Source organism: Portunus trituberculatus, chromosome 41 (genome assembly GCF_017591435.1).
Source record: "Portunus trituberculatus isolate SZX2019 chromosome 41, ASM1759143v1, whole genome shotgun sequence".
Classification (NCBI taxonomy): Eukaryota; Metazoa; Arthropoda; class Malacostraca; order Decapoda; family Portunidae; genus Portunus; species Portunus trituberculatus.
Window position 1 is genome coordinate 25,048,228 of NC_059295.1, and position 12,500 is coordinate 25,060,727.

At 41.1% G+C, this 12,500-nt stretch overlaps 1 protein-coding gene across 2 annotated transcripts in view; it reads left to right on the forward strand.

The window, feature by feature from the left end:
• The first annotated feature begins 4,080 nt into the window (after window positions 1-4,080).
• Window positions 4,081-12,500, forward strand: part of LOC123516952 (protein MTSS 1-like) — a 225,762-nt gene continuing 217,342 nt past the window's right edge. For both annotated transcript variants that reach the window (XM_045276740.1, XM_045276741.1), the window contains exon 1: window positions 4,081-4,415. In XM_045276740.1, coding sequence (XP_045132675.1) covers window positions 4,338-4,415 — 78 coding nt within the window. In that variant the 5' untranslated portion in view covers window positions 4,081-4,337. The remainder of the gene's footprint in view (window positions 4,416-12,500) is intronic.

Here is a 12,500-nt window from a genome sequence, read left to right on the forward strand (position 1 = left end):
TATGTTTGATATCAACAGGACACAATTGAGCATATTATTCAGTGTGAGATATTTTCATGTATAATGTAGTAGATTATGAAGATTTCAGGACACAAATGCATCAGTACATAGTATTGTAATCAGTCTCACTTCAAACATTGTCTCAAAGTATTACTTTTAAGACTAATTTGAAATTCAAATTAAAGCTCTATATTTTTGGTAAGTAGCTGTAAGCAATATACATGCGAGGAATTGAGTTTAGAGATGATTTAGAAAGGACCAGAACATGTTTAGTTAATAGTACACTCAGAATGTATGCATGAGTATTCAGTCTTTGGAACTTGATTTTCTTCCTTGCCATAAGTGAGACATTGAAAACATTGAGAGATGGCAGCTGCATAATTTATTGATCTGTGAGATGCAAGAGACATTTTTTATTGTTCTCTCTTTGTAAAACAATTAGACTGCAGTGAAAACTAAAATTACTTGTACTGAATATTACCAAATGTTCATCAGAATAGAAGGTACACTGAAATATGAAAGAATGGCTATGAATGTAAAAATGTATGCTTTTTAGTGGTACCTGACTTGAAAGTATTTATTGTAAATACTTTTCTTATGAAATACAAAATCTGCTTATCAAAAGACTAAAAGTGTTGAGCTTCCCATGAGAGACTGTTAGACAGGAGGTTGTCTTACCCTTACTGCTGCAATGATGATGCAAGTGCTTGCCGACTAGTTTGGTGGGCTTCATTGGAAAATGCACCCATGACTGCCAACAGAAGGACTTGCCTGGTATTTTCTGCTAAACCTAGTCTATATCACCATATCTGATATTGTTTATATAAATATGAATCACAGAATATTTTCCATCATTTTGATACATGTAAAATGCATTAATTCTTTAGTTTGCAAAGTTTGTATGATATGCATGAGTACCAACACAATAATGAGCAGCCAAATTCCTTGATGGGATGAAGCTTCTCCAAAAGATCCTCCCAGGAAAGGGGAACAAGTAGACCAGGGATTCCCACACGAAGGCCTTCCAGGTGGTACATGAGCACTTTTGGGATTATATGTGAATTTTTTGTAAGTTATTAGTTAATTTCTCAGAAAAAAATTATTATTGCCTTACGCAAGATAATCTGACAATGATCAGCTGGTGGAGAAAAAAAACATATGCATCCCTTGCATTAAATTGAGTTGTGTTCCTTGTTTTTTTAGTTTATTTGTGTTTTTCACTTGCAAATAGATTGATATTTTGCTGGAATATAGGTTTTTTGAACCAGGTGGTATGCGGGGACTATTCAGGAGCTCCAAGTGGTACTCACTCAAGAAAAGTTTGGGAACCCCTGAAGTAGACTGATAATCTGACTGACAGACTTTTCAGAAGTGATGAGGAACTCTGTTGTAAAATTGTACTTTAAATTAATGTCTGAAAAATTAGATATGTTGAAATATTTCATCCAGATGAAAATTTGACTATTTAAAGATTTGTGATTGTTACGAGACATACTCTGCAGGTACTAATATATTCTCTCATATTCTATTTAACAATGAGATTTCTTTTGACATTCATTGATTACTTTACTGTTAGTGTGTTTGAGTGGACCCTTGATTGTTACACTTAGTCATCAATATTGGATATTTGATGTAACTGCGAGCTAAAATCTTCATGTTCAGCTCCCCAGACAGTCATTTTGTGATATCTGGTGGCATCTTTGTTTTGGTATTCAAGTTTAAGTTTGTGCTTATATATTTGTCCTTTTTATTTATTTATTATTTTTTTCATGATCAACAAAAATATAAGTTCCTTGTCAGTTGAGTGACATTAATGGTGAGAAAAGTTTTAATTTGTACAGTATTTATTTATCATTGTATAGTAACATATAAGTAAACATAATCTACAGAATGATCCACTAATCCTGAGATCAATGATACATTAATTAGTAGGATATTTTTTAATGATTTTCAGATTATGGTATTGCTAGTTTTAGTATTACTTCAAACATTAAACAAATGCAGTAAGATCATTCAGCGGTCAATATACATACATACATTCAGGTTTATATTGTCAAAAGTGGACAGACAGATCACCTTCAGTTTTTATGGTAGAAGTTAAGGGAAATTGAACAAGATATTGCTAAAACATTATTAGTGAAAAAATATGATTTAATTATTTCACATAGGCAAGAAAGTTTTTTTCTGAGAATTAAATTTCATGTTGTTCTCTGAATTGGCAGTAAGATTATTGTTTTCTTGATGCCTGCATGTGTAAGAGCATGGTGAGAACAGCAGAAAGTTATTCATTATAAAAGGTTGGCAACTACTGTATGTAGTTTGTATGGTGTAATTGTATGTAAGAAGAAGTAAGCTTTTCTGTGCCCAGGCACAAATTATTATTAGATAGGCAGCTGAAGTATCGATATTGACTATTGGCAGTAGTGGTGGAACACTCGTATCAATAATAATGATCAATTTTTCTAAGATATTTATTTATCTATTTATTTATTTATTTGTTTATTTTTGATAAATTGGCAACCACAGAGCTAGAGATAAATAACTATAGGATTATAGTTGGCTACAGTAATCTTGATAAAAACAACTTGTTCATTGTATCATTGTGCGTACGTATGTGTAATAATGACAACCTACCACACATCCATGATGTAAAGATGCTGTTTTAGGTAAGCAGACTCAAAACCACCATGAAACAACACAGTGGTGTGGTTTGGCCTGGCCTAACGGCTGTCCACAATCCTTGCACCATGTGTTATATTATCACCTGTTACATGAATAATCAAGTAATAATAAATAGGATTGTTTTCCCTTTTTCACAAGAACTATAGAAATTTGTGTTATTGATTGATGGCAATTGATCAGATTCTCTCTCTCTCTCTCTCTCTCTCTCTCTCTCTCTCTCTCTCTCTCTCTCTCTCTCTCTCTCTCTCTCTCTCTCTCTCGTACATAAAATGCATAGTTGGACACACTTTATTTAGAATCCCTGTCTGAAGCAAGATTTATTCATGTATGTTTCCTTCTCAGAGATTTGTGTGAGAAACTTAAGAAGTCAGTGTGTTTAAGTCACAGGTCAATATTCTACTTGCATGTTATATACCACAGTAAACAAGATTTGTGTAGCCGTACAGCCTGAAATTCGTGTCGTTAATATATGGCCTTTTCACTCTGTCCTACTGTACATGTACATGCCTCCCTCTCGCTTCCTACACCCACGCGAATCAAAACTGTAAATGATTTATAAAATTAAGTGACTAAGTAAAAGATGTGAAGACAAATGGTTTGACTTTCCTTCATTGTATTGCAGTCCATTGTATATATATCTTTACATAGTGAATGCCTGTTGACAAAAAAAAAAAAGTTTGATCACCTATTATATTGAAGAGGGAGATACAAGAGATTCAGTTAATTTATGCATCATCTATAATAATAATAATAATAATAATAATAATGATAATAATGTACAGCAGGATTATAATATTCTGCAGCAAGAAGGTGGTTTCAGAAGAGCATCAAAATATACATGGTCAACTTTTTATTTTCTTTAGAGGAAAACCGACTAAGGACAACAAAATTATATTTAAAAAAAAACCTCCTGAATTACTGGTTCCTGAACAGGGTCAAAAGAGTTAGCTAAAAGAAGGGGATAATTGTCTCGAAACCTTCCTCTTACATGATTTTCATAGTGGAGATTTAGATGCAGCTTGGAAGTTCCGGAGTTTACCAGAGAAAGGGATGAATTATTGAAAGTACTAGTGTAGTAGTACTGCTGTGTGACGAAGACGACATCATTAATACTAACTGAAAAGACAACTTCGAGTCGTTTTTACAATTTATTAAGATACAACTATAGGAACAATAGACAATTTGCTGCTGTTTTAGGTAGTGATGATTATGGAAGTAAAAATAGCTCTGAATGACAAGATCAAAAGAAATCAAGTGAAAAAAAATATATAATCTTAAAACTATCGATAAGAGGCTACTAGATGTCAAATATTATGTTTGCACGGAGGATGATGGTTTTGTATTGGGGTACGACACGTTTTCCTGCCAAGCTGACGGCAGGCGGGATGGTAAATAATCTGAGTGAGGCAGGCAACGGCGTCCACCACCACAACAACCGTCAGTGGTTGAGTAGCGGTGGAAGGAGGAGTATCTCTTGACTGTGTGTGGTGCTGCGTTGAAAGAAAATTTCTGAACTTGATGGTAGAAAGATATCGCTTTGTGTGTACGTGGAAATTAGGGATCTGTGCATGATCCCGATAGATTTGTTGTTGGGTGACATAATCAGAAAATGGGTTTGGTTAATGTAAAGCAGTGATTTAGTGGAAAACATCAGCATGGAGGTGATAGACACCCTGGACCGGGACTGCTCCGCGTTGGCCGGGCTCTTCCAAATGGTTATCAATGACATGAAGGTGAGTAGCGACAAACAGTGACAGCTTGGCACTGTAGTTCATGTCAGAGACGGCCTGGCAAGTCGATACCGAAGCAACAATTCATTAGGCCTAAAGTTGCGTCCCCCCGCCCCTTCATGACGACCCTGGCCCAGCTCGTGAATCCCTCGGCACCTGCACCGCGGGGCCGAGGCTGCTGAGGGCTGGTGTTGCTGCGCTTAGGGAGTGGGAGCCGTGGGGCGCTGCTGGGCCTCTTGTAGGGGAGTCATGGGGCTTGTTATTGATCTGACTCCTTGGCATTTTTTCCCCATTCCTCGGCAGTAGTTGTGATGGTGCCTCAGACCCTGCTGGTGCTGGAAGGCTTGGCAGGGGACGCGGCGGCTGTGGTGGATTTTAGAGTATGTTGTTGCCACGGGTGCAGGATACGGTTGCTAAGTGATGCAGTCTTACGTGTGTGTGTGTGTTTGCTATGAGAACTGTGCGCCGTTTCCTTAATCCCGCCGTGTGTGGAGTGAATCGCACGTCGGTGTAATCCAGACAAATTGCGGCGTTGTCTAGATCTTGGATCACCGTCAACGTCTGCTCTTAACTGCAATGTAACACGAGGCATGATGCTGGTGTGTGTGTGTGTGTGTGTGGGAGGCAGAGGCGTGGCGTGTACAGTATTATCGATCCAACACGGCCAGCTGCTGCTTCAAGTTATTGGCGACGCACATACACGCTTCTGATCGTTTCCCGCCCCTACTTGGAGGAGCCTCTGGCAAATGCCATTTCATGGTTGTCTTTCTGCCTGTGACGTGAGGCGGCTGAACAAAGGTGCTGGTGTTCTGTGTCCAATTCTTCCACCTAGCAGCCACGCTCCTGCAAGTCCTCGTCACGACACCAACTCCAATCGATGTTGTATTGTTTGTTTTTATTCCCTTCACACTGGACCTTTTACTACAAAATTTCTCTCTCTCTCTCTCTCTCTCTCTCTCTCTCTCTCTCTCTCTCTCTCTCTCTCTCTCTCTCTCAGGAATTCGTGCTCCGTTCATTTGTAATTTAATTGAACTGATAGAAAAATATAAGTTATGGTTGCTGCAGAAGCGTGTGTAGGCATACATGGTTTATGTGGTGGGCTGAGTGGTGGCCAAGACATGAATGAGGATATGATGTGTTTGCATAATTTACGTCAAAGGTGTAGTTGTCTGTTATTTATATTTTCAGGCATTACTACTACTGCTACTACTACTACTACTACTACTACTACTGCTACTGCTACTACTGGTACTACTACTACGCCAATACTTCAAGCGACTTCCCACAATCGGCATTTGATTGTAGCTGATAGTGAAAAAGAGAATAGTTCGTCCTTATTGATTATCACTCAGCGCGTTGTGTTTTACGAGCTGCTTGTGAATGAATACCTCGTTAACACTTCGCTAAGCTCGTCAGCTCGCCTTGTTGGCTGTCTGACTCCCAAGGCAGCCCATACACTGGCAGCCCCACCCATTCTCCCGAGGGATATCGAAATTGGGGAGGGTGCCTGATGTTTTTAGTGGTGGGAGAGGATGAGTGGTGGATCTCCCAGTTTTTAACCCATCGTAGTTAGACCATCTCATGTTGCTGACTTGGAGGGGCGCGTTTCAAGGCCTCCTCCAGTACATGTTGCCCAGTACGTGTGGTCATCTACAGGCACCACTAATTTGATGTGAGGCTTCACTTGGTTGGCTCAAATGGAATGTGTAAACCACTTGACTATACGATTACACCAAGAGCAGCGCAGGTGTCGAGGTGTTCAATAGTGTTGAAGGTAATGGCTTTTCTCTTACCATTGTTTGAAAGTAATGCTTGTTGTTGAGGCTGAAAAAAAAGTTAAATAATGTCAGTTTCAGTATTGTAATCTTTATCTCCTCACGCATACCGGCTGCTGTGTCCTGTACCACTGTTTTACACGTACCATTGTAGGACTGTTAAGTAATTACCAACTAAGTAAAATTACTTAATGTAAGAAATTTATCGAGTCTTTATCACCATAGATATAATCAATGAAGAAACCATTTCAGTATAGGCTAAAGTATAAGGTATTAGTTATATATAGCCATCTGGTTCTTCGTGTAGCATAGAGGCTAGTTTTCCTCTCCCCCCTCTCCCCACCACACACACACACACACACACACACACACACACACACACCTCACGGTCCGTATGTGTACATTCATGAAACAAGCACCACTCGCGTCGTTCATGGCCTTGAGTGGCAGTTCAGCTGTGTAATGAGCCCTGTGAATAAGGCTTTTGGGACTTAACTAATCTATTATGTGACTGCACTGACTAGGGATTATGTCTGGTATAAATGGGTCCCCATTCTATGTACTCTGCCAGTTCTAAGGTATATTTTAACGTAATCGTAATTATAGAAGTGATTAAGCTGGAATTAGAATGTTTTATAGAGATGGGGAATGTGTGTGTGTGTGTGTGTGTGTGTGTGTGTGTGTGTGTTAGGGTGTAACATCTCGTGGCAGGGCGTCCGTTGTTCCGTAATGAGACCCGTTACTGCCCGCCGTCCCGCGTCACGTCCGCCCACTGTCTTGCCTTGCCTTGTGCCGTGCGTCCTCTGTGCTGGGTCGCCAGTTGCCTCACTCCTTGCGCTGTCGTAAAACCCACGCTTCTTTGTCCTCGAGGTGTATAGAGTACGCATGTATGACGTTAAGTATTGGAGCTGGATGAAAGGTCAAGCAAGGGCCAGTCGGTAAATGATAGCTATTCTACATGTTTCTGAATGAGCGGCGAGTTTACCCATTAGCCTAATCCTCTACTCGATGTGTTTCATGCAAGTGGGTGCGTCTCTCTGATTGATGTTATATTTATGGCCTAGTTTTGTAGTACCCTTCCTTATACCATGACCTGCACGCCTTGGGGATAAGATTTAGGTGTGTGTGTGTGTGTGTGTGTGTGTGTGTGTGTGTGTGTGTGTTCTAGAAACGCAATCTCCTGAGTCAAGGTTCGAGTTTTATTGGCTGGCTGACAGACGGAGTGTGAGGTCGCGGCTCTGGTTACAATCACACGGACTCTCTCAACCCTTCGGATACATTGGATACATGACTTGGCCTGTGTATGTGGGTCTTGTTTACTGCAAATCATATTGGCATGTGCAATTTTGAATATACCTTGGCATAATATTTCGTTTATTTTTGTTGATAGAAATAACCACTTACAGTAGAATATTTTAAAATCGTCATAGTTGTTTGCTCTGAGAAACTTAAGTATTTTGTTTGTCATGCGGGAAAGAGGAATGAGAACTGTGGATAATATCATCACCATAGAAAAACCACGAGCGCCGTATCTTGGCAATTGTACGAGATAAGCACCCAACCACTGCGATAATGGTAACAATGTGAGAAGGAAGGCCTGTTGTAATTAGCACCAGGACACCAGACATTAAGTTTTCAGGGATGTGGGATCCGTAGAATCTCATGAATGATAAGCAAAGGAAGGTCATTTGTGGCTGGTGGATTTAGACATTGCAGAACACTCGTACGCTGGTTATCCACGGCAACTAATCGGCGGATGTAGGAAGTGTGGGTAACTTTTGACATCTTGGCGTGTGAAGAGGGAAGTGGATTGGCAGGAGTGATACGGTAGTGACTGAACACAGATAAGCTTTTGATTTCTGTCTGTCAGCCTGTGTGTGTGTGTGTGTGTGTGTGTGTGTGTGTGTGTGTGTGTGTTGGGAGTAAAGGACATTAGTGTTTGACCTCGCACGGACAAAACACAAAAAGGAGTATATGGTAACATCATTCTCTCTCTCTCTCTCTCTCTCTCTCTCTCTCTCTCTCTCTCTCTGCGCGTAGTCAGCCTCTCCAAGCCGTGCATTTCACATCCTTTCCTCTCATCACATCCTTCACAGAGATGGTTCTCCCTTTCCCCTCGGTCATCTTTTCATCCCTCCATTATCTCCGGGCCCTCCCCTTCTTCCTATCCCTCGCTCTCGTCTCCCCAGTCAGCCTTCCTTCATCTTCCGTGCTTCCTTTCTTTCTCTATCCCTTTTTCCTTCATTCTATTATCCTTGTCAGCTTTATCCTTCGTCCATTTTCTGTCTTTTCAGTTTGCCTCTTATGATCCTTCTCTACTATGGTTTCTCATCTTCATCTCTTCCTTCCCTTTCTTCCTTCAATCTTGCATCTTTAGTATGTTTATCATCGTTCGCCTCCTTTCCATCTTTACCTCTCATAGTCCTTCCTTTCTCTATTTGCTCTGTGTTGTATTTTAATTTTCTTATTTTATCCTTCAATCTTACGTGTTCATCAGGTTTATCGTATTCGTCACTTCCCTTTTCGCTTCCTCGGTTTGCCTCTCATAGCCCTTCCCTTCCTTCCCTTCCTTCCCTTCTCTCGTCTTGCCTCTAGTAGTCTTGTCTCTCAACGGTCACTCTGCCACGTGGCCGAGCCCGAGCTGTGTGTTGTGGTGATGGTGGATGTAGTAGTTGTGGTGGTGTTCCGCAAGGCTCGTGTTTCTATTCCTTTTCTCTTTCTCTTGTCATCCTCGTCACTTCTCGTCTTGGAGTGGAGAAAGATCATGTCCTAAAAGTGTTGGCGTCACTCTTGTTCGCAATCCAATCCTGACTAATGTGAACGAGTTAAATGTGCGAGTTCCCATGTAAGGTGCGTCGAGGAGTGTGGTGGTGTACAAGGTTTCCCGCGCAGCAAGCCATGAGTGAGGGAGGAGTGAGGGGAAGACGGGTGTGATGTAGCCTAAAGTAATGAAGGGAAGGGAAGTTAGGAAAAGCGTGATAGTAATAGTAGTGGTTTGTTTTAAATATACATGAATGAGAGATAAAGAAAAAGGGTGCTGATAGTAAGAGTGATATAGCTAACTCTACTTGTGATAATGGTAGCAGTAATAGTAGTAAGAAATTCACTATACGACAATGTAAAGTATATATTATGACAGAAGAGAAGAAACGTGTGATGGTGTAGGCAGTAGTATCAATTTTCAGTAGCAACGCCAGCAGCAGTAACAGAACAGAGCCGTGAAATGGAAATGCTGAGTGGAAGTGACGGCTGGGGGGAGGGAGTGGGTTGGGTAGGAGCAGGAGTAGGAGTAGGAGTGGCCTAGTGAGTAGTGGGGAAGGAAAGGTTGGGTTTTTAATCTTGGGTTTAAGTTCTTTGAGGCATATTAAGCTGGTGGCAGGCTAATTACGTCCCGCTTCCCTCCCACTACACTCCCACGAGGCGAGGCTGCTGCAGGTGTGTCATTTAGCTGGTGAAATGGGCTTAGGTTAGAGAGAAGCCCATATTCTGAAACGATTTGCTCTCGCACCATCACTACTTTCCAAATGTTCCAGATGGAGTTACTCGTGTTTTTAAGAGTATTTTTATGGTTCTTATGATGGATTGGCAAGGTTTCTAGTTATTTAAAGGAAAAAAACTGTCTTGAAAACCTGACTAATTTTCTGTATCCTTGGAAAATTATCATAGTGAGAGGGCAAGGCGTTTCTGATTACGGGTGCCAGAGAGAGAGAGAGAGAGAGAGAGAGAGAGAGAGAGAGAGAGAGAGAGAGAAACGTGATGGGCGTGGAAAAAAAGAGGGAGGGAGGGAATAGAGAATAAGGGCAAGGAGGGAAGAAAGCTGTGACGATGCACCGTGATACTTTTGTACGGCTGGACAAAGAGAGAGAGAGAGAGAGAGAGAGAGAGAGAGAGAGAGAGAGACGATAACATTACTCTCCCAAGATGATGATGACAAAGACAAGTACAAATAAGAAATAAACATAATATAAGATAAAATAAATTCAAGATAAAAAGAACAACAACGAAGACAACAACTAAATGACATTAAGAAGCAAACACAAACAAAACACACCATGCAATATTTTTAACAGACAATTATGAACTTTAAAGGAAAACAACATGATACTAAAACAAACAAAAACAGCCACAAGAACAAAGCAGAATTCAAGGAAACTGTGTGTGTGTGTGTGTGTTGATAGTTACTTAAATATGTTGCTTTGAATAATTTTGTTTACATTGGAAATTTTGCTGTGACTACTACTACTACTACTACTACTACTACTACTACTACTACTACTACTACTACAACTAGTTTGTGTGTATCAGAGAGAGAGAGAGAGAGAGAGAGAGAGAGAGAGATGTAGGTCAAGATCTGGCTGTACGTGCACTGGCAGAAGCACTGAGGTTGTTTTGAACGGGAAGAAGACAGTGATGCAGACAGCCAGGCAGACAAAGCTGGGTGGTGGTGCTGGTGGTGGTTGTGGTGGTGGTGGTGTGCATTTGTGAGTACGTATGATATGGCCTCACGTGCTGACCTTTCCTCTCTCTCTCACACACACACACACACACACACACACACACACACACACACACACACACACGCACGCACGCACGCACGCACGCACGCACGCTTGCTTTGATTAATTCCGCACCACACCACAGCTTGCATCTCTCTCTCTCTCTCTCTCTCTCTCTCTCTCTCTCTCTCTCTCTCTCTCTCTCTCTCGCGGAAAAAAAGTTGTTTATAGGATATTTTTATGATGGATATCTGATTAATGAATTATTGTAACAAGTGAATACATCAATGAATTTATGAAAAAAAAAAAAAAATTAATGTCATGGGAATGTGTTTCAATTGCTTTGCCGGTCGTCTCTCTCTCTCTCTCTCTCTCTCTCTCTCTCTCTCTCTCTCTCTCTCTCTCTCTCTCTCTCTCTCTCTCTCTCTCTCTCTCCAATGCGTCACGACTGATCACACCAGCATTTATTTGTCACCATTCGCCTTTTGTGTCGACTAACGGTGTGTGTGTGTGTGTGTGTGTGTGTGTGTGTGTATTAGTTTTTATTCTGTCAAGTCACACATCTTATTCTCATTCTTTACTTATTTTTCCCTCAACACAAAATAACTTGTTTCGTCTGTTTGCATTACTTTTCTTTCTTCTGTTCTCTCATTTAATTTTGCCTATGTGTACTTAACCACTTCACTCGGTACTTACATGAGCAACAGTTTCCTTCCCACTTTCTTATTAAAACGAATCATTCATCTGCTTCCCTTAACACAGACAACCAACTCAGTCATTCCCTCGTGCGTAAGAGTTTTAATTTCCACGTTTCTGTGAGTTCTGGAGGGAGTGTAGGCAGAGTAGTAGGTTGTGAGTAGTGGGCTTCTGAGTTGTTAGTAGCAGAGTAAGTTGTGTGTGTGAGAGAGAGAGAGAGAGAGAGAGAGAGAGAGAGAGAGAGAGAGAGAGTAGACAAGGAATGGGTTTTACGGGAGTTGGGTTCCTTTTCTAGAACACTTCCACGACGCACTTAACACTATTTGAAAAGGTTTTAGTGATCTAGTTGAAGGTACACATGTTTTCCAGGGTGGTCTATTGGTTATAATGACAAATTAACGTGATTTCTGCGATATTGAAAGAAAATACTCTACATAACTCGACCAGTCATCTCTGTGGCCTTAGAAAATAGTCGTGGTGAGAGAGTAAGATGGACAGGGGGAATAATTACAGAAAGAAGTAAGAGAGGAAAGAAAGGAAGGAGTAACAGTGTAGTGACTCGTAGCAGACTGGAATGTGAGAGAGGAGTATAGAGTGTGGACAAGGAGTGGGTTTTAGGGAGTTAGGGACTGAGGGAGTACGAGTAGACAGAGAAAGAAGGAAGAAAGGAAGGAGACACAGTGTAGTAGCTCAGACTGACTGTGAAAGGGAACAAGACAGGTTAGGTTAGGTTAGGTTAGGTGGGTTTTAGAAGTTAGGGGCAGGAGGAGTAGATAAAGAAATAAGGAAGAAAGGAAGGAGACACAGTGTAGTAGCTCAGACTGGATTGTGAGAGAGAACAGAAAAAAAAAAACATGAGAAAATAATGGAAGCTGCAGGAAGACACGTGGGGCAGGGAGGAGGATGGGGCTGTGGGAAGGAATGATGGAGAAAGAGGAGGGGAGGTGGATGCCTCGTAGGAGTGTGTTGTGAAGTGGAAGGAACAGGCATAGAGGTGGGTTGTGAGAGGGAAGGAAGGAAAGTAGGAAGATTGTGAGAGGGAAGGAAAGAAGGAAGATGTAGAGAGATGGGTTATGAGAGGGAAGGAAGGAAAGAAAGAGGGTTGTGAGAGGGAAGGAGCA